Here is a 25,032-nt window from a genome sequence, read left to right on the forward strand (position 1 = left end):
GAATTATGGCTTTCTCTAGGTAAAGAAAGCTGAGTGCTGAAGAATTGATGCTTTTGAATTGTGGTGTTGGAGAAGACTCTTGAGAGTCCCTTGGACTGCAAGGAGACCCAACCAGTCCATCCTAAAGGAGATCAGTCCTGGGTGTTCATTGGAAGGACTGATGCTGAAGCTGAAACTCCAATACTTTGGCCACTTGATGCGAAGAGCTGACTCATTTGAAAAGACCCTGATGCTGGGAAAGATTGAGGGCAGGAGGAGAAGGGGACGACAGAGGATGAGATGGTTGGATGGCATCATTGACTCAATGGACATGAGTTTGGGTGAACTCTGGGAGCTGGTGATAGACAGGGAGGCCTGGTGTGCTGCGGTTCATGGGGTTGCAAAGAGATGGACATGACTGAGCAACTGGACTGAACTGGGTATATGCCCAGGAGTAGGATTCTTGGTCATATTGTAGTTCCATTTTTAGTTTTTTGAGGAATCTCCTTACTGTCTTCCATAGTGGCTGTATCAATTTACATTCTCACCAACAGTGTAAGAAGGTCCCCTTTTCTCCACAGCCTTTTCAGCATTTATTGTTTGTAGATTTTTTGATGATGGCCATTTTGACAGGTATGATATCTCATTGTAGTTTTGATTTGCATTTCTCTAATAATAAGTGATGTGAGCATCTTTTCATGTACTTCTCGGCCATCTGTATTTGGAGAAATGTCTACTTAGGTCTTCTGCCTATTTTTTGATTGGGTTGTTTGGTTTTTTGGTATTGAGGTGCATGAGCTGTTTCTATATTTTGGAGATTAATCCTTTATCAGTTGCTTCATTTGCAAATATTTTCTCCCAGCCTGAAGGTTGTCTTTTCATCCTGTTTACAGTTTCTTTTGCTGTGCTGGGCAAAAGCATTTAAGTTTAGGTCCCATTTCTTTATTTTTATTTTCACTACTCTAGGAGGTAAGAAAAAGAAAAAATTTTGCTGTGATTTACATTAAAGATTTTCTGCCTGTTTTCCTCTAAGAATTTTATAGTGTCCAACCTTACATTTAGGTCTTTGATCCATCTTGAGTTTATTTTTTTGTGCATGGGGTTAGGGAGTGTTCTAATTTCATTCTTTTACATGTAACTGTCCAGTTTTCCCAGCACCACTTATTGAAGAGACTTTTTATTTCTCCATTGTATATCCTTGCCTCCTTTGTTATAGTTTAGGTGACAGGTATGTGGGTTTATCTTTAGGTTTTCTATCCTGTTCCACTTTATTTTTCTTTTCTTATGCCAGTATCATACTGTTTTAATGACCAGCACTTTGTAGTATAGTCTGAAGTCAGGAAGCCTGTTCCTCCCAGCTCTATTTTTCTTTCTCAAGATTGCTTTGACTATTCAGGGTCTTTTTGTTTCCATACAAATCAAATTTTATTTTTTGTTGTAATTCTGTGAAAAATGCCATTTATAATTTGATAAGGATTGCATTGAATCTAGAGATTGCTTTGGGTAATATAGTCATTTTGAAAATATTGATTCTTCTAATCCAAGAACATTGTATATCTCTCCATCTGTTTGTATCATTGTTGATTTCTTTCATCAGTACCTTACAGTTTTTTGAATAGACCTTTTGCCTCCTTGAGTTCAGTTCAGTCACTCAGTCGTGTCCGACTCTTTGTGACCCCATGAATCACAACACACCAGGCCTCCCTGTCCATCACCAGCTCCCAGAGTTCACTCATACTCACGTCCATCGAGTCAGTGATGCCATCCACCCATCTCATCCTCTGTCGTCCCCTTCTCCTCCTGCCCCCAATCCCTCCCAGCATCAGAGTCTTTTCCAATGAGTCAACTCTTCACATGAGGTGGCCAAAGTATTGGAGTTTCAGCTTTAGCATCATTCCTTCCAAAGAACACCCAGGACTGATCTCCTTTAGGATGGACTGGTTGGATCTCCTTGCAGTCCAAGGGACTCTCAAGAGTCTTCTCCACCACCACAGTTCAAAAGCATCAATTCTTCAGCACTCAGCTTTCTTCACAGTCCAACTCTCACATTCATACATGACCATTGGAAAAACCATAGCCTTGACTAGACAGAACTTTGTTGGCAAAGTAATGTCTCTGCTTAGGCTTATTCCTAGGTATTTTATTCTTCTTGTTGCAATGATAAGTGGAATTGTTTCCTCAATTTCTCTTTCTGCTCTTTCTTTGCTAGTGTATAGGAATGCCAAAGATTACTGTGCATTAATTTTGTATTCTGCAACTTTACCAAATTCACTGATTAGCTCTAGTGGTTTTCACATAGCATCTTTAGGATTTTCAATGTATAGTATCATGTCATCTGCAAACAGTGACCTGTTTTACTTCTTTTCCAATTTGAATTCTTTGTATTTCTTTTTTTTCCTCAGGTTACAGTGGCTAAGACTTCCAAAATTATGTTGAATAAAAGTGGTGAGAGTGTTCATCCTTTTCTTGTTCCTGATCTTAGAGGAAAGGCTTTGAGTTTTTTACCATCAAGAATGGTGTTTTGAATGATATTTGCTGTGGGTTTGTCATGTATAGCCTTTATGATGATGAGGTAGAGTTCCATCTATGCCCAATTAAATATGACTAATTTTTAATAGCTTGTTTTCCTGCCTCCCCAACCACTAGTTTGCATATATGGCCTCCTACACTTTCTTTTAAAATGTATTATGTTATTCTTTACCTTTCAGCTTTTATTCTGTGTGGAATTTATTCTTATGTGAGAGACAGAATCAAATTTCTTCTTTCCCAATGCATAACCAAGTTTGCTAGTATTATGTATTAAATAAAATACTATTCCCTGATGAATTATAAAATACTTTCCTATATTAAATTCCTAAAGGCGGTAGAATCTATTTTAGGGGGTCCCACTTTTCATAGTTCCACTTATATCTTTGTCTGTTCCTATGCTAACATTATACTGCTTTTTTACAGAGGTTTCACCTAATTTAATATCTTATAAGAGTTCCTTTTCAAAATTTTCTTGACTATTCTTGAATATTTATATTTCCATATGAATTTTAAATTCATTTAATCCAAAAGAAAAAACCCACATACCAGGGTTCTAATTTGGATTGCACTCATTTCTATATTAATGGGACAATTCACATATTCATGATTTTAAATTTACTCAGTAATGTGGTACAGCTTTCTGTTTATTCATGTTTTATTTTCTGTCTTCATATGGAACTGACCTTTGCATGCTCTCATTTGAAGCCAGAAAGACTTGAGAGAATTCTTCCACCTCGGTTAACCCTAAAATAGGAGGAATGCATGTAATTTTTGCATCTGCCACATGATGTCCCTAACGGTGACTTGAGCTGATCTCATCCCACAGTCTCTTGCCTCTTCTAGGACATTTTTATCCTAGTAGATTTGGGATGTCCCCCTTTCTGGCATGTTTTAATCCTTATGCCTCATTCAGATTTCTCCTTGTCACAGTCACCACCCTCCACTCTTCCACAGCGCCCTCTAGTGTGTGTTGGAACACCTGCAGGAGGTCAGACATCCAACACTCCCAGCGATTGAATCCCTAGTGAGCTGCTCCCAATGACCCCTGACCCAGATTCCCAGGAAACTTCAACAGTCGAATGGCTGTAATCTTGCAGACCTCCAGAGAGACCTCCTCACTTGCACATTATTCCTGCTGTTGTCTCCTAATGTTCTCATGGGAAGTTCTTACCTGGATCTCTGGGATCTTGTTTACTGAGCCACCGTAGGACCCTTATATTCACTGATTCCAAGGGCTGGAACATTTGTCCTCCAACTTATTCAGACCCTAATGCATTATTTTCTGAATATATATGTGCTTTTACTAATGCAAAGAACTTTGGCCTCTTGTTAAGCAGCTTCAATTTTGGATCCCTCCATCACTTGCTAAGTGACTCCAATTAAACTAAAAACATCCTTACTCTGCATACTCTTTCTTTACAAAGAGGAGAATGGCCTTCTGTAGTATATTTTCTGAGACACATATAGTTGATGACACACCTGGTCCTTGAATCCAAGCAGCATGGTTAGGATCTATATGCAAATGCATCAAGGACCTAAGACCACAATCTTCCATGCTCCCAGATTCCACTCGACCCCAATTTTTGGAAATGAAAAATGTTCACTCCCACAAGTGTCCATTAGTCTCATTATCAAGCCCAGCAAGGATTTGGTTTAAGTCTTCAACATGTTCAGAAAAATCTGTCGATTGTTAAGACATAGACAGATGAATATACTCATTCAACAAGTAAGCAACTTTTAAAGAAGGGAGATTTACAAACAACTGTGGGCCCAGTCAACAACCATCCCATTAAGAGTCAATCCTCATTCTGGATCTAGTGGCATGTTTCCTCCCAGTATCATTTGTTCATTGCATGGACTATAGGATGCTCTTTAATCACGCCTAAATGCATTTTCTGTTGAAAAAATGTATAACCGTGGCATGACATTGATTATCATGGGCAAGTTACTCAGCCCATTATGCTCCCACTTCCTCATCTCTAAAATTAGGATAAAAATAGTACCGCTTTCATAAAATTATGTTGATTAAAATAATATATAGTAAACCCTTGGAAAAGTGCCAGGATCATGGTCAGCGCCTTGAAAATGTTTCTTATCCTCATCTGCATTGTCACTGAATTTCACTCTCTATTCTTTCTACTCAAAATAGAATTCTTTACTTTGGCAGCCTCCTAACCTTGACTTTAATCCCCCTTTGTTACCATTGCCAGGAGGCCTCTTTTATGGTCTTTCTAGGATCCTCTGAGAATGGATAGAAAAAAAGATCAGTCTGCTTGTTTAAAAAAAAAAACTTCAAATATTCTTGTGTTCTTTATGAAGTCCTCCATATTCAGAAAAGCAGACATTACATTTAAAGCCTATCTCAAAGGAAGGGACTTTAACCCAAAGTTATATAGACTAAGCCCCTATCTGCATTGTAATGTCTTCTCAAATAGCTCCCTGCCTCCTTGTTACCACAAGAATCCATATCCAATAATATAATTTTTAGCTTCTAGCAAGAGAGGCTTTTAAGCAAGAATGGAAGCCAGTGGAGACTTTTGATGTTCATTGTCAGGAACAACTTTCTTAATATTCTTCCGTGGGCCCCTGACATCTTATCCTTCAGTGTCTGCAGTGCTGTGACAATTCCAGGTGTATCAGAGTGTCCGGCAGGCCACTGAAATCCACAACTCTCTGGATATTGCTCACACAACATAATAAAAGAGGCACAAAATAAAACAATCCAGACCACAAAGTAAAACCAGCATCTAAATTACTTAACACTTAGAATAAATCATATCACACTACATACGAATCATTCATTTACTTATGATTACACACACATAATTTAAACAAATGTTATTTCTTAATTGAAGTATAGTTGATTTACAGTGTTGTGTTCATTACTGATGTACAGCAAAGTGATTCAGTTATATATATGTGCACACACGTATTTTTTTCATATTCTTTTCCATATGGTTTATCACAGGATACTGAATATAGTTCCCTGTGCTATACATTAAGACCTTGTTGTTTATCCATCTTCTGTGTAATAGTTTGCATCTTCTCATCTCAAACTCTCAGTCTATTCCTCCCAACATCCCTCCCTCTTGGCAACCGTGAGTCTATTCTCTACATCTGTGAGTCTAAACAAATGTTATTGAGTGCCTGCTATAAGAGTGTCCACTCACTGTGCTGGAAACCAGTGACCCTGGAGTAGCAACAAGGGTAGTCCTGTTGGGGAGGCTGTTAAGAGTTCAGTAGAAGCCCTAGAGATTGACTGACTAATCACACTAGTTAATAGATGCAAATATTTACATTTATATAAGTGCTCCAAGGAAAAGGAATGTCACCTAGAAAGCTGACCTACACTTGTGGGACATGGACAAGTTTTCTGAGGAAGAGATATTTGACATATAAAGAATGTCTGGCATTACCTACGGAAAGAGAAAAAGGGAGAGCATTGCAGGCAGCGAGATTGAAATGTGCAAAAGTCCAATGGTGGAAAATGGCCAGTAAAAGTTGCATGAGGCATCGATGAGACAGGGTTCACTGGCAGAGATCAGATGTCTGCGGGAAGAGTCTGGATTTGGTCTTGGACGTAAGATGCCTTTGAGACAAACCAAAGGATGGTATAAATACGCTGTTGGATATATCCATGTGGCCCTCAGGGAAGTATCTGAGTCTAAGATATAAATAGCTTAGATAGAACAGTTAAAACTAATGGTCTTGGATAGAGTTGCCTAGAAAGATAGCATGTATTAAAAAACAAAAAACACCTAGGCCTTGGCAAGCTTTGAATCTAATGGCTGAGTATCAGTAGACTATGAGTCCACAAAGGAGGCTGAGAAGGAACAGAAAGGGAAACAAGAGCATGGCAGCAATGCAGGCGAGGGGAAGAAGAATTGAAAGAAATTGGAAGTGGTTAGTAGCAGTTAGGAAGACTGCTGAATTGTGCTTTAAGATAAGGTCTAAACAGCATCCAGTGTTTGAAGAAAGGAAGTCCTTGTTGACCTTATCAGAGCTGGTTCAGAGGAGTGATTGGGGCAGAGGGTGGGAAGAAGAGTGTGGGACAAAGCATCCAACCTGGAATAGGTTCAGGAAAGATTGGAAATTAAGAATGCAGAGTCAGAAGACATAGGTGTCTTTTTCAAGAAGTCTGCTTGTGAAAGAAAAGAGCAATTTATGGCATAACAATATGATGGGATACAAAAATGATATTGAGAAGGTTTGGTTTGCTTTTCCTTTTGTAATTGTGAAAAATTCATACATACAAAAGTGCCTATGTATAAAGAATAAAATAAACAGCCATGGACTCACAACTAACTTCAGGTGAAGGATATTATAAGAATTTTAAAAGTCCCTGTGTTTCTCCCCCAATCACATCCTGCTGAAGGGAAGTTATTTTTCAGAGAAAGGAGACTTAAGCACATCTGAATGGTGTTGGGAGAAGGCAATGGCAACCCACTCCAATACTCTTGCCTGGCAAATCCCATGGACGGAGGAGCCTGATAGGCTGCAGTCCATGGGGTCGCTGGGAGTTGGACACGACTGAGCAACTTGACTTTCACTTTTCACTTTCATGCCTTGGAGAAGGAAATGGTAACCCACTCCAGTGTTCTTGCCTGGAGAATCCTAGGGATGGGGGAGCCTGGTGGGCTGCCGTCTATGGGGTCGCACAGAGTTGGACATGACTGAAGCGACTTAGCAGCAGCAGCAGCAGAATGGTGTTGATAAGGGTCCAGTTTGTAAGGACTGGTTGAATATGCAGAGGGAAAAGGAATATTTGCTAGTGGGGACTGATGGTGATATCAGGAACAAATAGGGGCCAAGGCACAGGAGAAGGTGTATGCTCTATACAGGAGGAGGGACTGTTCTGATGATGAGTATAGATGTGGGTAGATTATGTTGATTTCATATCAGGAAGTTGGAGGAGGACCTGTCTGGGTTCACAGTTCTCAGTAACATAGGAAATGGTCTCATCTGCTGAAAACCAAAAGGCTATAACCAAAGTATAGAGTGAGGCATGATTTTAAAGCATATTATTGTCTGGAGACATGTTACTTGAATGTTACTGAGTGGAGACATATTAGTAAGTTTTTAGAGAGCGATACCATTAACATCACCAAGCAAAGCTGTCAGAGCTTAAAATTGACAAAGGATTCATTATACAACTTATGATTGTCGTTATCATTCACATTTTGCTCCATTAGGTTTTCTCCCAAAATTATGTGTATTATAAATGCAAGTTTATTACCATAAAATTTTTTAAAATGCCGCCTCATGAAATTTTGAATGAAGAATTTCGTGGTGAATTTTATGCAGATATTTTTTAGATTGTCCAAGCGACAAATGCACTAGTGTTTCAGAAGATGATAGTTCTTCAGAATATAGTTCTGATTCAGATGATGTTACTATTAGACCAAAAAAAAAAAAAAAAGACACAAAACCTTAGTGATTGATTCTGATACAGAAAGTGCAAATGAAACTCCCAGTGCCAGAGAAGACTTTACAGGTGTGTTGCATGTAACTATTGAATGTAATAAGCTGCAAAATGATAATGAAATAACACAATTAGGTTTTGGCTGACCAAAATAAAAATCCCTGGCCATAGGGATTAGTTTCTGTACAAGTCCCCGGGTCAATAGTGAGTTAAATAGGCATGTTGAGAGCAGGGGAATGATTTGATCTGAGAAAAGTGTCAGTACTGCCGGTCAGTCTTGAGGGCATATGAGTCTTGAGACTGATGGCCATGTATTTTGGGCACGTGTGCTCAGTTGTGTCTGACTCTTTGCAGCCCCATGGACTGTCACCCTCCAGGCTCCTCTGACAATGGGATTTTCCAGGCAAGAATACTGGAGTGAGTTGCCATTTTTAAATGATACCAAGTTCTGTGTTGCTTTTCTCCGGGAGGATTTGGCAATTTGAATATAGGTGCAAAACAACCCAGAATCTTACAGGGTTAAACTTTTGCTAGACATATGAAGAAAATACAGAGGGGCGAGGTAGCAGGGAATATTAGTAAGAGCTTAGAAAGAAATATACATTGTAATAGAAGGAAAATGAACAAGAACGTTGTAACACTGTAAGTTCCAAAGAGGGTACACTGTAGTTGGCTAGGGAGTAGGAGGCTCAAATTAGTGATTTGGGGGATGAAGCAATTTTGGATGATGATGTGGTCCAAGCTGCAGGTGGGAGGGATACTTACCCTCCACATTTGTCATTTCCTTTCATATAAAGTAGATCTCTCTTGGGCTTTCTTTCAACTCTGGAGGAGCTGGGAAGTAGAAATTAAACATAAGTACCCAACTCCTTCTCCCGTATCTCCTTTGCTGCTCAGTAGGTATACATCCTGATCTGCTTCTCTGACTTCCTTATTAAGAACTTGTGCGTACTCAGCTGAGTTCAATTCAGTTCACTCACTCAGTCGTGTCCGACTCTCTGTGACCCCATGGACTGGAGCATACCAGGCTTCCATCTCCATCACCAGCTCCCAGAGTCTTCTCAAACTCTGTCCATTGAGTTGATGATGCCATCCAACCATTTCATCCTCTTATCATCCCCTTCTCCTGTTGTCTTCATTCTTTCCCAGCATCAGGGTCTTTTCAAATGAGTCAGTTCTTCCCATCAGTTGGCCAATGTATTGGAGCTTCAGCTTCAGCATCAGTTCTTCTAATGAATATTCAGGACTGATTTCCTTTAGGGTGGTCTGGTTGGATCTCCTTGCAGTCCAAGGGACTCTCAAGAGTCTTCTCCAACACCACAGTTCAAAAGCATCAATTCTTCACTGCTCAGCTTTCTTTATGGTCTGACTCTCACATCCATACATGACGACTGGAAAAACCATAGCTTTGACTAGATGGACCTTTGTCAGCAAAGTAATGCCTCTGCATTTTAATATGCTGTCTAGTTTGGTCATAACTTTTCTTCCAAGGAGCAAGTGTCTTAATTCCATGGCTGCAGTCACCATCTGCAGTAATTTTGGAGTCCAAACAATAAAGTCTGTCACTGTTTCCATTGTTTCCGCATCTATTTGCTATGAAGTGATGGGACCAGATGCCGTGATCTTAGTTTTCTGAATGTTGAGCTTTAAGCCAACTTTTCCACCTTCATCAAGAGGCTCTTTAGTTCTTCTTCACTTTCTGCCATAAGGGTGGTGTCATCTGCATATCTGAGGTTATTGATATTTCAACTGGCAATCTTGATTCCAGCTTGTGCTTCCTCCAGCCCAGCGTTTCTCATGATGTACTCTGCATATAAGTTAAATAAACAGGGTGACAATGTACAGACTTCATGTACTCCTTTCCCGATTTGGAACCAGTCTGTTGTTCCACGTCCAGTTCTAACTGTTGCTTCCTGACCTGCATACAGATTTCTCAAGAGGCAGATCAGGTGGTCTGGTATTCCCATCTCTTTAAGAATTTTCCACAGATTGTTGTGATCCACACAGTCAAAGGCTTTGGCTTAGTCAATAAAGCAGAAACAGATGTTTTTCTGGAACTCTCTTGCTTTTTTGATGATCCAATGGATGTTGGCAATTTGATCTCTGGTTCCTCTGCGTTTTCTAAAACCAGCTTGAACATCTGGAAGTTCACAGTTCACATACTGTTGAAGCCTGGCTTGAATTTTGAGCATTACTTTGCTAGTGTGTGGGATGAGTGCAATTGTGCAGTAGTTTGAGCATTCTTTGGCATTGCCTTTCTTTGGGATTGGAATGAAAACTGACCTTTTGCAGTCCTGTGGCCACTGCTGAGTTTTCCAAATTTGCTGGCATATTAAGTGCAGCACTTTCACAGCATCATCTTTCAGGATTTGGAATAGCTCAACTGGAATTCCATCACGTCCACTAGCTTTGTTCATAGTGATGCTTCCTAAGGCCCACTTGACTTCACATTCCTCTAAGTGAGTGATCACACCATCATGATTATCTGGGTCGTGAAGATCTTATTTGTTCAGTTCTTCATGCATTCTTGCCACCTCTTCTTAATATCTTCTGCTTCTGTTAGGTCCATACCATTTCTCACCTTTATTGTGTCTATCTTTGCATGAAATATTCCCTTGATATCTCTCATTTTCTTGAAGTGATCTCCAGTCTTTCTCATTCCACTATTTTCCTCTATTTCTTTGCACTGATCACTAAGGAAGGCTTTCTTATCTCTCCTTGCTATTCTTTGGCACTCTGCATTCAAATGGGTATATCTTTTCTAGTCTAGGTCCCACAATGGCCACTTAGCTAAGTCAAAATCTCTCTTATTATCTGCAGTAAAGATAAATTCATTTCTATCTGTCATTTTCTCTCTGTATTTTAGTTGGTATAGAACTTAATTAGAAGAGAGGAGTGGGTCTGTTGATTGCCCTCTTCAATCTAATACCATGACTTTGGGAGATGGTAGCTGGAGAAGAATGGAAGAGATGGTCATTAGAGATTAAGAGATCAAAGATCTAAGGAATAGATTTATTAGATAAGTTTTCCCAACAGATTTTGAGGTCATCCAGGATGCAGAACTTTGCATGGAGCTAAAGATTATCAATCAGATTTCAACATCTTTAGTAAATGAGAGGAGAGACCATGAGGAGTTTGCTGAGTGCCTGACAGGTCAGGTGTGATAACTCCAATGGTGTGAGTTGCCAAGGAGCCAAGTTTGGTTTCATTTTGAGAGATGGTCCTCTTATTTGAAAATGGCTGTGGGAGCAAAGAGGAAACCATCTCCATAAGCCATAAATGGATTAACAGTAAAATCACTTGAAATCATCAAGAGATGTGCTATAGAGAAAGGTGGACATCCAGGAGAGCTTATATTTTGGCACTAAAGGACAAAAGCAGAGATTTCAGGGTTGATTTGGACTAAGCAGTTCCTCTAATCAGTCATGAGTTTAGCTCCCTCAGCCTAGAATGAGAAGATGAAAGGATACATTCTCAGCAATTGCAGTCCCCGCCTCTATGGACCAGGTGGGTGAACAATTCAGAACTTCACAGGCTTTGCAGTCACTCAGAGTTGGCCTCAAAGGTTTTAGGCCCAATATTTGTGATCTAGGAAGGTGGTCCTTCAGCCTAGCAGGGGGCACCCTGCGGCTGAAAGTTCACAAGCAGGATGTATTCATCCCCTCGTGACCTCTCTGTCCTGAGCCCCTCCCCGGCCCAGCAGCTGTACTCACTTCTGTACACACACACCTCAGCTGAAAGGGAATTTCTCCAGGTGGTTCTGTCTTTTATTAAGAAAAAAACCGAAAGAGATCTGAGAAGACTTACCCATCATAAATGTTGTTTAGTTTTTTAATTTTTTACTGAAGTGTAATTGCTTTACAATGTTGTGTTAGTTCCTATGTACAGCAAAATGAATCTTTTATATGTATATCTCCTTTTTTTGGATTTCTTTCCCATTTAGGTTACCACAGAACATTGAGTAGAGTTCCCTGTGCTAAACAGTAAGTCCTCGTTTGTTATCTATTTTGTATATACTTATCAATCGTGGCATAAGTGTGGTTTTGGATGGCTCTTAGATAAGGCTATCCTGCCTAATAGGATGGGTTTCCTCTCATAAGGGTTTCTCCCAAAGTTGTAAAGGAGCTGAGGAAGGCAAGGCCATTGGAACTTTAGTATCTTCTACCTTTAAATGGGGAGTGACAACGGTGCCAGGTATGTGACAAAGGGGATGTGTGCAAAGATGAAATTATTTTCCTAACAGATCCTTTTTCCATTTATGAGCTCCCATATGGGCTTTTCAGCAGTACATAACTGGTTATTGATCTTGTCTCTCCCAGCTATTTTAGTCACTCCTGTTTTACTTAAAAAAATTTTTATTGAAGTATAGTTGTTTTCAACACTATAAGTTACAGATGTACACTATAGTGATTAATTATTTTTAAAGGTTATACTCCATTGATGGTTATTATAAAATATTGGCTCTATTCCCTGTGTTGTACAGTATATCCTTTTAATTTATTTTATACCTAATTGCTTGTACCTCTTACTTCCCTTCCCTCCCTCTATACTGCCCCTCCTCCCTCTCTTCTTCCCACTAGTAACCACTAATTTGTTCTCCATTATCATTGAGTCTGCTTCTTTTTTGTTATATTCACTATTTTCTATCTTTTAGATTCCACGTTAGTGATATTATACAATATTTTACTTTCTCTGACTTCACTGAACATAATGCCCTCCAAGTCCATCTGTGTTGCTGCAAATGGCAAAATTTCATTCTTTTTATGGCTGCATAGTAGTATTCCATTGTGTGTGTGTTTGTGTGTGTATGTATATAACCTCATGTCTTCTTTATCCATTCATCTGTTGATGGACACTTAGGTTGCTTCCGCAATTGTAAATAACACTGCTATGTTGGGGGTGTGCCGGGGACCAGCCCCAGCTGATCCAGGGTATTCGAAGGAGAGACGGCGTAGGCGAAGATCAGGAAACAATTGCTTAATTAAACGTTAATTAAGGATATAAAGAGTAATAGAATGAGGATAGCTCAGTGAGGAAATTCAGTGGAGAAAAGAGGCTGAATAATTCAGCCAGAAGGTAAGAGAAAGAACGACATGGTGAGACCAAGTTTCGGTGAACAAGGCCCGCACTTTATTTTTCAAAGTAGTTTTTATACCTTAAGTTATGCATAGAGGATAATGGGGGAAGGGGTAGAGTCATGCAGCAAGCAAGGCTTTCTTCCTGCAAACTTATCATATGCAAAAGCTTAGGTGATTTGCATCATCTTCTGGCCCGGAGGCCTGTTAACATTTTAAGACCCTTTCTTCAGAAAACTTATTTTTCTCTAAAGGTGATAAGTCAAGCGCCACCCTTCAAAAGCATTAGATAAAGTTGCATTCCTATAAGGCAAAGGTGTGGTGGGCTATAACAAGAAAAAGAATTAACTCAAGGGTCCCAGGTTACAAACATTAAAGCTACTACTTACACCAATTCTATTAATCAATACACTGCCAGGGACACAGCAGGTAAGGGATATGGAAACTTTGCAGCAAACATTGGCCCAACAAGTGAAAATCCCTTCACCAATACAATTTCTAATCAATCTTTTAACTACTCAAAAGAATCTGTGTTTATACAGTTTAGAACATCTGCCTCTCACAGTTGGGAGGCTCTGAACAATCACGTGTGGCCGGAAAAACCTATTCAGGCAGGCTAGAGGATTTCCAAAGGAGTTTGTAGGTTAAACACTGTCACACCCAGGAATTATTAACTGGAGCTGTAAGCTAACTCTTTTTTCAGAGAGAGGTAGTGGGGGACAGCCCCCCGTAAAGTCAAAGGTGTAGGTGAAAGCACAAAGCAGAAAGTAAGCAGACTCTGGTTTTGGGGGTAGATGGGGGACTCCTGAGGCTCGATCCCGCCTTTGCGTATGCCGAGCCTCCTTCCTCATGACCTTTGTCATGGGCGGAGTTCCTCACTGGCTCCCAGCAGTGATAGAATTCCAGCTGAGCTATTCCAGATCCTGAAAGATGATGCTGTGGAAAGTGCTGCACTCAGTATGCAATATGCAATATGCACTCAATATGCAATATGCCGGCTCCCGGCAGGGGTGCATATGTCTTTTCCAGTTAGTGCTTTTGTTTTTTTCAGGTATACATTTGATTGGAATTGCTAGCTCATATCTATTTTTAGTTTTTTGAGAAAATTCAATACCATTTCATATGGTGGCTGCACCAATTTACATTCCTATCAACGGTGTGCTACAGTTCCCTTTTTTCCACATCCTCGCCAACATTTGTTATTTGTTGTCTTTTTGGTGATAGCCATTTTGACAAGTGTGAGATGTTATCTCATTGTGGGTTTGATTTGCAACTCCCTGATGATTAATGATATCAAGCATCTTTTCATGTGCCTATTGGTTATCTACATTTCCCCTTTGGGAAAATATTCAGGTCTTCTGCCCATTTTTAAAATTGTTTCTTGATGTTCAATTGTATGAGCCGTTTATATATGTTAGAAACTAACCCCTTACCAGTCATGTCGTTTTCAAATATTTTATCCCATTCAGTAAGTTATTTTTTCATGGTGTCAGTGGTTTCTTTTCCTGTGAAAAGTTTTAAAATTTAATTAGGTCCCACTTGTTTTTCTTTTATTTCCTTTACTTTAGGACATGGATACAAAACAAAAAAATTGTTCTGATTTATGCGGAGTGTTCTTCCTGTGTTTTCCTTTAGGGGTTTTATCCTGTCCACTTCATCTATGGAAGAGAGCCTTGGTGGATGGCATATTCTTGGTTGTAGGTTTTTCCTTTTCATAGTTTTAAATATATCATGCCACTTCCCTCTGGCCTGCAGAGTTTCTCCTGAATAATTTGCTGAGGGCTGTGTGATATTTCCCTTGTATATTATTTATTGTTTTTCCCTTGTTACTTTTAGTATTCTCTCTTCAAGTTTTGTCATGTTACTTACAGTGTGTCTCCAATATGTTTCTTTTTGGATTTATCCTGTATGGGATGCTCTGCTCTTCCTGGTCTTGGGTGACTGTTTCCTTTCTCATGTTAGGGAAGTCTTCAGCTGTTATCTCTTCAAATAATTTCTCAGGCCCTTTCTTTTTCCTCTCCTTTTGGAACCTCTATAATATGATTGTTAGTGCATTCAATCTTGTCCCAGAGGTCTCTTAAACTATCCTCATTTCTTTTCCATTTTTTTTCTCCTTTTTTTCCTGTTCAGCAGCAGTGATTTCCACTACTGTCTTCCAGCTCACTGCTCCATTTCTTTGTATCAGTTACTTTACAGTTGACTATGTCTGTATTTTTCATTTCATTTATTTTATTGTTCCTCTCAGTTTGGTTGTTCTGTATGTTTACTACTCCTTTGTTAAAAACTTCTAACTTCTCACTCTGTGCACCAATTCTTCTTCCAGGCTCTTGGCTCATCTTTGCAATCATTCCTCTGAACACTGTCTTGGGTTGATAGCCTATCTCCACTTCCCTTGAGTCTTCTTCTGGGGTTTTATTTTGTTCCTTTATCTGGAACATGTTGCGCTGCTGCCTCATTTTGGCTAAGTTGCTATTTGTCTCTATATATGGAGAAGGCAATGGCACCCCACTCCAGTACTCTTGCCTGGAAAATCCCATGGATGGAAGGTAGGACCGTGGTAGGCTGCAGTCCATGGGGTCTCGAAGAGTCGGACACGACTGAGTGACTTCACTTTCACTTTTCACTTTCATGTGTTGGAGAAGGAAATGGCAACCCACTCCAGTGATCTTGCCTGGAGAATCCCAGGGGCAGGGGAGCCTGGTGAGCTGCTATCTATGAGATCGCACAGAGTCAGACATGACTGAAGCGACTTAGCAGCAGCAGCATGTGGTAGGTTAGTTACATTTCTCAACCTGGGAGAAGTTGCTGTCTATAGGAGATGTCCTATGAGTCTCAGCTGCACATTTGCTTCCTATCACTTAAGTTATGTGCTCTAGGGGTCCCCCTAAGAGGGCTTTGTAGGTCCTTCTGTCATAGTGGGCTATGTGGGCTTTCTGGTAAGCTTGGTTGCCCACAGCCCTGTTGGTTACCAGGTTCTGCCTTGTGTGCATGCTGTTGGCTACTGTTTAGTGGGGCCTGGTCATGAGGTGGCTAGCTGAAGAATCTTCGGGGGCCCGGAGAGATGCTGGCTCACTGGTGATCAGAGTCAGGGTCCAGAAGACTCCAGGGCTATTGTCCACCCACCCACTGGCGGCTGAAGCCAGATCCTGGGGTTAGTGCTAGACTATTGGAAGGCAGAACCAGGCCCTGGGGTCTGGTTGCAAAGTTAAGGGGTCCAAGAGCTGGTGTCAGATCACTGTGGGGGAACCAGTTCCTGACACAGCTGGGTATGTCATCTGGAGTGTTTTGAAACTTGTGTTGGCCTGCTGGCTGGCAGGGCCAGGTCCCAGCTGGTCCCTGGGTAGGATCTGGCCTCCTGTGGGCAGGGTGGATCCATGGGCTTTGAGATTGCGGTTTTCTTGCATCTGATGTCTGCTGCCTGGATGAGGCTGTTTAAGAAGCTAATGTAGGTTTTCTTTAGGGCAGGGCCTATTATCCTTCCTACTAGCGGGTGGAGCTGGGTCTTGACCCTCTGGTGAGCAGGGCCCTGTCTAGAAGCATGTTTAGAAGTGACTTTGGGCTTGGAATTCTTTAGACAGGATGTCTGCTGGTGGGCTTCCCTGGTGGCTCAGAGGTTAAAGCGCCTGCCTGCAATGCGGGAGACCTGGGTTCTATCCCTGGGTCGGGAAGATCCCCTGGAGAAGGAAATGGCAACCCACTCCAGTATTCTTGCCTGAAAAATCCCATGGATGGAGGAGCCTGGTGGACTACAGTCCAAGGGGTCACAAAGAGTTGGACACAACTGAGCAACTTAACTTTCACTTTCACTTTCTGCTGGTGGGTGGGGCTGGGTCTCCAACCAGTGAGTTGTGTGACCTGAGGCATCCCGACATTGGTTCCTACAGGCTATGAGGTGGGGCTGGTTCTTGGCATTAATAAGCAAGATGTTGGCACCAGCAGCAGTGTTTGTGCAGTAGAAGGTTCCCAAATGTGGCTGTTGCCAGTCTCTATACAGAGTGAGCCTCAGCTGCCCCTTCCTCTCCAGGAAACTCCCCAAGGCCAGCAGGTAGCTTTGGCCCAGGCTCCTATCAAGTTACTGCTTTTGCCCTGGGTCCCAGTGCACATGAAATTTTGTGAGCACCCTTTAAGAGTGAAGTCTCTCTTTTCCCCAGTCCTGTGGGGCTGGCTCCCAAAATTAAGCCCCACTGACCCCAAAGCCTTATGCTCCTGGTGCAGGACCCCTGGGTCTAACATGGAGCTCAGAACTCTTGCTCCTGTAGGAGAACCTCTGCAACATAATACAATTATTCTCCAGTTTCTGGGTTGCCCACCCAGGGATATGAGACTTGATTATATCGTGAGTCTACCCCTCCCATCCTTCTCATTGTGGTTCCTTCTTTTATTTAGTTATTTGGCTGTGCCACACAGCATGCAGGATGCTAGTTCCCCTGAGCAGGGATCAAACCCACACCCCCTGCACTGGAAGCATGGAGTCCCAACCACTGGGCTACCAGGGAAGTCCCTGTGGTTCCTTTATGTCATTAGTTGTAGAATATTTTTTTTTTTCTGGTAGTTCTGGTCTTTTTCAGTGATGGTTGTTCTGCAGATAGTTGTGATTTGGCGTGCTTATGAGAAGAGGTGAGCTCAGCGTCTTTCTACTCTTCTGTCTTGGCCTGTCTCTGCCAAGGTTAAACACATTTTAAATGTAATCCTCAAACAAGATCTTGGTCATTTGATGGGATAAACTCTTTCCTGCTGCCAAACTTGAGATATTTTAGGTTATGTTTTTCAAAGATATTTACCACAAAGCTGACATCTTTGGACAACCTTCTAGTCACTCCTGTTTTAATACTTTGTCTCATTCAGCTAAATGCTCAGCTGAAGTGAAGTATTACTTCAAAGCTTATATATAGCTCCCTCTCCCAGCTCTTTCCTATCCTAAGCTCTTCCTCTTATGTCCTATTGATTCTCTTTCACTTTCCATGGCTCTTAGTGTTCTCATCTCTGGACAGCATCAGGAAGAAGAAAGAAGAGTGTGTTTCTATGGGTAACGCACTTGGGTGGGAATGTGAGGAGCCATGTATGTCTTTATTTTCATCACATTTGCTTGTCCCTTGTGCCCAATTCCAGCTGATGGCTGCTGTCACTCCATCATCCTGGATGTCACTAATGTTTGCAATGCTCTTCAGGTACCTAGATGAATCTTCTGCAGCTTTGTCACTGGAAGATCCTATGGAGACCTAACTGCTTCCTCCCACACTCTGGTGCCTGGTCCACCCAACAGCCTTGAGATCACTTTATCTTAGCAGCAAGGATGACCTGTAGATTCTGCCTCTCAGCAAGCTTCAGCAAAAAAACACTAGTCCTCTATTGTCGAGTCAAATTCCCTGGAAACTAGACTGATTATGGTGATCATTTCACAATATATACAAATTATATACCTGCTATACACCTGAAACTAATATAATGTTGTATGTCAATTATACCTCAAAGTAAAAAAAAAAAAAAAAAGATTGCTCAGGAAAAGCCTCTGAGATAAGGATTTGGGTGCAAATGATTTGTTAAGGAACTGCATCCAGAAAAAGACCACAAAGGGAGCAGGGGTGTTGGTAGGAGGAGAAGGAGAAGGTAGAGAAGGCAAGTGAGGATGAGTTTTCAGATGGATTCTTAGGGGAGGGTGGCCGCACCCTGATTCCTTAGAACTCTGGAGTATAAAATGAGCCTCAGAGCTGTTTGGACCTGAGCAGTTGAGGCCAGGAAGTCATTTCCCACCCCCAACACAGACACACACAGACACACACACGTGCACGCTTGATCATTGGTTAAGAGCCACAGGGCTGGAAACACCTGGAGCTCTGTGCTCCTGCAGACAAAGTCTCCAGGAAGCTGAGGAAGTCTGGAGGAATCACAGGTACAGAGCTCTGGAGGCAAAAGCAAAGGGAAGCAGGGGAGAAGGGTGCAGAAAACTATCCTGGGGGACTGTGCAGAGCTCAGATGATGGTAGCCAAATCTATATTTAGAATCACTTTCAAACTTCAGGGAAGAATTTCTTTAGTTCCTTCTAGGTTATCTACAGAGGGCAGGTGGCAATACGTGTTCCTCCCTGCCTCACAGATCTGTCCCCTCTCTTCCAGCTCTAGCAGCCCTGTATCTTTACTCCAGTAGAGCTGGGTGGGCTGTTCTTTGGGTCTGTATACCTCCCCTCGCAACTCTTTCATCTCACAAGTGGCCATTTGGTGACTGCCATTCCTGTCATTTTTTCAATCAGTCCTTGGTTTTATGTGTCTCTGTGTCCACATGTGTCTGCATGAGTCACAGGGAAAAGAAAGGAGAACTCACCAGTTTGGTCTCAAATTTTCAGTTATTCACATCTTACCTTAAAGTAGGAGGGTTGCCCTGTTGAAGCCTATCCAGTCACCCCTTCCTGCATCCAGTGTCAGCCCAGTTTAGCTCTGACTGCTGGGCAGAATCTAGGTGGGGCTGGTACCTTCCCCTTAGGCTGTTGGACCTCCTCTTTTGTTGTCCATGCGTCCTGTTCTCCCTGTTACAGATGGCCCCTGCCAGCTCCCTATGCCTTCTGGTCACACACTGGGTCTCCCTCGTTCTGTGCTCATTTCTTAGAAAACTGCCTGTAGAAATATCAGTCACTCCTGCTCACCCCTCTAGTCATTCAATTCTGTGCATGTTGTGAGTTAAATGACCAGGCATAGGATTCCCCAAATGTGCCATACAATCACATCCCCTCCTCCCCCTACATGCTGAAACTGTACCCACAAGGTAGAAGAGCAGGATGATGCAAGAGCCGCTGTGCTGATAGACGTGGGAGGAGATGTATTACAAAGCATTAGACAAGGTGTTTTCTCCACCTCCCTGTACTCTCATCCCTGATCCTTGTCAGGGCACCAGATGGGCCCCCCTCCCCCCCTCCCAGTTGTCCAGGAGGAGTTACCACTGCAGAAACAGCAAAGCAAGGCATCAACATTTTTATGTAAATAGACTCAATATACAATACTGTGTTACACATGAACCTATCTATGAAATAGAAATAGAATCTTGGACACAAAGAACAGACTGGTGGTTGCCAAGGGGGAGGTGATTGGGGGAGGGATAGAGTGGGAGGTTTGGGTTAGCAGATGTAAGCTTTTATATCTAGAATGCATAAACAACTAGGTCCTACTGTATAGCACAGAAAACTGTATTTAATATTCTATGAAAAACCATAGTGGAAAATAATACAGAAAAAGAATGTATATGTATGACTGAATCACTTTGCTATACAGTAGTAATTAACATTTTGTAAAATCAGCTATATTTCAGTAAAAACAAAACAAATAATGTTAGTTTCAGGTGAAGTGATTTAGTTATGTGTGTGTGTATATATATATATACACACACACACGTGTATTCTTTTTCATTACAGGTTATTATTAATATGATATTGAATATCATTCCCTTCAGTTCAGTCGCTCAGTAGTGTCCGACTCTATGACCCCAGAAACCACAGCACGCCAGGCCTCCCTCTCCATCACCAACTCCTGGAGTTCACCCAAACTCATGTCCATCGAGTTGGTGATGCCATCCATCCATCTCATCCTCTGTCGTCCCCTTCTCCTCCTGCCCCCAACCCCTCCCAGCATCAGGGTTTTTTCCAGTGAGTCAGCTCTTCACATCAGGTGGCCAAAGTATTGGAATTTCAGCTTCAGCATCAGTCTGTCCGGTGAATATTCAGGATCCTTTAGGATGGACTGATTTGATCTCCTTGCAGTCCAAGGGACTCTCAAGAGTCTTCTCCAACACCACAGTTCAAAAGCATCGATTCTTTGGCGCTCAGCCTTCTTTATGGTCCAACTCTTACATCCATACATGACTACTGGAAAAACCATAGCTCTGACTATACAGACCTTCATTGCCCAAAGTGATGTATCTGCTTTTTAATATGCTGTCTAAGTTTGTCATAGCTTTCCTTCCAAAGAGCAAGTGTCTTTTAATTTCATGGCTGCAGTCACCATATGAAGTGATTTTGGAGCCCAAGAAAATAAAATCTATCATTGCTTCCATTTTTCCCTCTTCGATTTGTCATGAAGTGTTTCGACCAGTTTTTTTAATACTGAGTTTCAAGCCAACTTTTTCACTCTCCTCTTTTCACCTTCATCAAGAGGCTCTTTAGTTCCTGCCATTAGAGTATTATCATCTGCATTTCTGAGGTTGTTGATATTTCTCCTGGCAATCTTGATTCCATCTTGTGCTTCATCCAGCTCAGCATTTTGCATGATGTACTCTGAATATAAGTTAAATAAGCAGGGTGACAATATATGGCCTTGACGGTCTCCTTACCAATTTGGAACAAGTCCATTGCTCCATGTCTGGTTCTAACTACTGCTTCTTGACTCACATACAGGTTTCTCAGGAGGCAGGAGATGTTGTCTGGTATTCCCATCTCTTGAAGAATTTTCCACAGTTTGTTGTGATCTATAGAGTCATGCGAAGAGTTGACTCATTGGAAAAGACTCTGATGCTGGGAGGGATTGGGGGCAGGAGGAGAAGGGGACGACAGAGGATGAGATGGCTAGATGGCATCACTGACTCGATGGATATGAGTCTGAGTGAACTCCGGGAGTTGGTGATGGACAGAGAGGTCTGGCGTGCTGCAATTCATGGGGTCGCAGAGTCGGACATGACTGAGCGACTGAACTGAACTGAATAGAGTCAAAGGGTTTAGTATATCATTGAAGCAGAAGTAGATGTTTTTCTGAAATTCCTTTGCTTTCTCCATGATCCAAGGAATGTTGGCAATTTGATCTCTGGTTCTTCTGCCTCTTTGAAACCCAGCTTGTACATCTGGAAGTTCTCAGTTCACATACTGCTGAAACCTAACTTGAAGAATTTTGAACATAACCTTAATAGCATGTGAAATGAAGGCCATTCTACAGTAGGTTGAATATTGTTTGGTATTGCCCTTCTTTGGGATTGGAATGAAAACTGGCTTTTCCAGTCCTGTGGCCACTGCTGAGTTTTCCAAATTTGCTGGTGTATTGAATGCAGCACTTTCACAGCATCATCTTTTAGGATTTGAAATAGTTCAGCTGGAATTCCATCACCTCCACTTGCTTTGTTTGTAGTAATGCTTCATAAGGCCCACTTGACATCACACTCCAGGATGTCTGACTATAGGTGAGTGACCACACCGTTGGAGTTATCCAGGTCATTATGATCTTTTTTGAATAGTTCTTCAGTGTATTCTTGCTGCTGCTTCTTAATCTCATCTGCTTCTGTTGGGTTTTTACTGTTTCTGTCCTTTATTGTGCCCATCTTGCATGAAATGTTCCCTTGATATCTCCAGTTTTCTTGAAGAGATCTCTCATCTTTCCCATTCTACTGTTTTCCTCCATTTCTTTACATTGTCCTTTATACTTAGGAAGGTTTTCTTATCTCTCCTTGCTATTCTCTGGGACTCTGTATTCAGTTAGGTACATTTTTCCCTTTCTCTCTTGCCTTTTGCTTCTCTTCTTTCCTTAGCTATTTGTGAAATCTCTTCAGAGAACCACTTTGCCTTCTCCCATTTCTTTTTCTGTGGGATGGTTTTGTCACTGACTCCTGTTTAATGTTATGAACTTCCGTCCGTAGTTCTTCTGGCACTCTGTCTACCAGATCTAATTTTTGAATCTATTCATCACCTCCATTGTGTAATCATAAGGGTTTGATATAGATCATACCTGAATGGCCTAATGGTTTTCCCTATTTTCTTCAATTTAAGCCTGGATTTTGCAAAAAGGAGCTCATGATCTTAGCCACAGAGAGCTCCAGGTCATGTTTTTCCTGACTGTATAGAGTTTCTCCATCTTTAGTTGCAAAGAACATAATCAATCTGATTTTGGCATTGACTATGTGGTAATGTTCATGTGTGGGGTCATCACTTGGATTGTTGGAAAAGGGTGTTTACTATGACCAGAATGTTCTCTGCCTTGCTTCATTTTGTACCCTGAGGCCAAATTTGCCTGTTATCCCAAGTATATCTTGACTTCCTACTTTTGCACTCCAATTCGGTATTAATTCTAGAAGGTGTTGTAGATCTTCACAGAACTGTTCAACTTCAGCTTCTTCAGTGTCAGTTATTGAGGCATAGACTTGGATTACTGTGATGTTGAATCATTTGCCTGAGACACCTGCCCATATATAAATATATTTTTTGATTGAATTGTTTGGTTTTGTAACACTGAATTGTATGAGCTGTTTGTATCAAATTTTTAAATTCTAGTTTTAGAGTAACTTGTGTGCCTTCTGTAGCAGTAAAAAGCTTTCTTTCTGATGCTTCTTTTATTATAATATTGGAATAAACCTCTAGAGCCCCTATTCCTTAAACAGTTTTCTACCCTTTTCAAACCGACTGGGCAGAGTTTAAAATCTAACTGGCTTGTACAGTAGTCCTGTTTCCCCTCTAGCACATGTAGGTTGAAAACTGCACCATACTGGGGAGCTTTTTATTCCTTTCTCTTTGTTTTTGGGCTTAAACACTTCTTTTCCTAACACAGTCACCTATAATTTATCTTATGGGGTTCTCTACAATAAGAAATATAAATGTGCCAAGTTCTGAGTCTATTAAACATCTATTTCCCAAACAAATCATGCACAACTTTGCTCTCCTATCTATCTAAACAAGGCAATTTTACCCAGAATGGCATGACTCCAACATTTAACCTGTCTAAGCCTGGGTTAGATGGACTACATTATTGTGGTTCTGCCTGTCTTGTATTCCATTTTTCATCCTGTTTTTCTTTGAGATTCCCATAAGCAAAATATCCATGTGCACCTAGATTTATTTCTAGCCTTTGATTTTTATAATATTTATGTGTGACTCAGGATAGGTTAAGTTATGCAATAGTAACAACTCCAAATCTTAGTGACTCACAGTGATAAAGGTTAATTTTTCACTCACATTATCTATTTATTGTGACACATTATTATGGTTTTTGTTCCATGTCATCTTCATTCTGGACCCAGGCTAGCAGAGCAGCCTCTACCTGAAATATTGGCAATTGCTGTGGCAGAGAGAAGAGACATGGAGAACCCACATACTGGCCCTTAAAGCTCCTGCTTAGTATGTAGACACATTACTTCTGTCCTTATTTCATTGGTCAGTGCGAGTCACATGGCCACTCCTGTGTAAGAATGTATAACACTCTTGCAGAAGCATCTAAGGAAGAAAGCTAGACTATCTGGCCTACAATAATAGAATCTATCAGAATCTGCCTTAACTCAGGTAATGCAGTCTTGCATAAGGTCCTCAGGTATCTTTATTTATTCATTGGTAAAATAAATTCTATTACCTGCTGTAGTTGAAACCACAGTTTGGGTCATGAAATCCTGAAACTGAATCAAAGGTATATAATTAGCAACCCAAAGTGAAGCTGATACACGGTAAGGGAGAGGTAGGGAATCCAAGGAACTTCACAAGCTGCATGAATCCAAGAATTTAGTCACGCCATGGTTGCCTCTGTGGCTCTGGATACACAGTCTGGGAATATGGATCCGGAATCACTTGCCTGTGCCCAGAGCTCATGAACCAGAGGCCCCCGAGGGATGTGCGGAACGTGGATGCTTTCTGCAGTTTACAGTCCCTGTTTGCTGTCCTCGCTAAGAATCAGATGAAAGGGGAAAACAAGCTGTGAGAGCAAAACAGCATTCTTCCCACAGCTGCCTACAAGTGATAGGCAGCTAACACTCCCCCCAGAGTTGGAGGCTTCGACTGTTCTGAAGTCAGCCATAAGTGGAACTGAAAGAATTCCCAGTCATCGCACGCTAGCCTGAGCCAAGCCATCGACATGCACAGAGTCACAAGGAGATGTGGCCTTTCCAGAAAGAACACTGGTCTCTGAACACTGCTTCATCAGTGTCCTCATGTGGCTGGGCACCCATGCATCACATTTACGACCACTGCTTCTCCTCCTTTTCTACAGTGACTTCTGTGGAGGGACTGAGGATTAACAACCAGATAGGGAAATACCAAGTTTGTTTATCTATGTTTCTATTTATTTAAGATTTTGCAGTGAA

The 25,032-nt window shown here is 41.4% G+C and overlaps 1 protein-coding gene across 41 annotated transcripts in view; it reads left to right on the forward strand.

Annotated features, from left to right (window-relative positions):
* The window catches only part of LOC147373953 (uncharacterized), a 133,314-nt gene that overhangs the window by 6,905 nt on the left and 101,377 nt on the right, over nucleotides 1-25,032 (forward strand). For 14 of the 41 annotated variants that reach the window (XR_015162287.1, XR_015162260.1, XR_015162258.1 and 11 more), the window contains one exon: nucleotides 11,874-11,913. The exons of 7 other annotated variants lie outside the window; for them this stretch is intronic. Coding sequence is in view for 4 of the 34 variants with exons in the window: in XM_086395971.1 (XP_086252097.1) it covers nucleotides 8,320-8,347; nucleotides 11,874-11,913 (68 nt within the window). In the remaining 30 variants the exon portion in view is untranslated. Of the gene's footprint in view, nucleotides 1-2,381; nucleotides 2,814-8,284; nucleotides 8,348-11,873; nucleotides 11,914-12,030; nucleotides 12,125-18,173; nucleotides 18,747-21,382; nucleotides 21,404-23,982; nucleotides 24,080-25,032 lie in introns of those variants that run through there. 20 more of the 41 variants (XR_015162264.1, XR_015162270.1, XM_086395971.1 and 17 more) reach the window with 11 other exon arrangements.

This window comes from Bos grunniens, chromosome 4 (genome assembly GCF_055505025.1).
Source record: "Bos grunniens cultivar Pamir isolate PY7600 chromosome 4, Bosgru_T2T1.0, whole genome shotgun sequence".
In the NCBI taxonomy this organism is placed as follows: domain Eukaryota; kingdom Metazoa; phylum Chordata; class Mammalia; order Artiodactyla; family Bovidae; genus Bos; species Bos grunniens.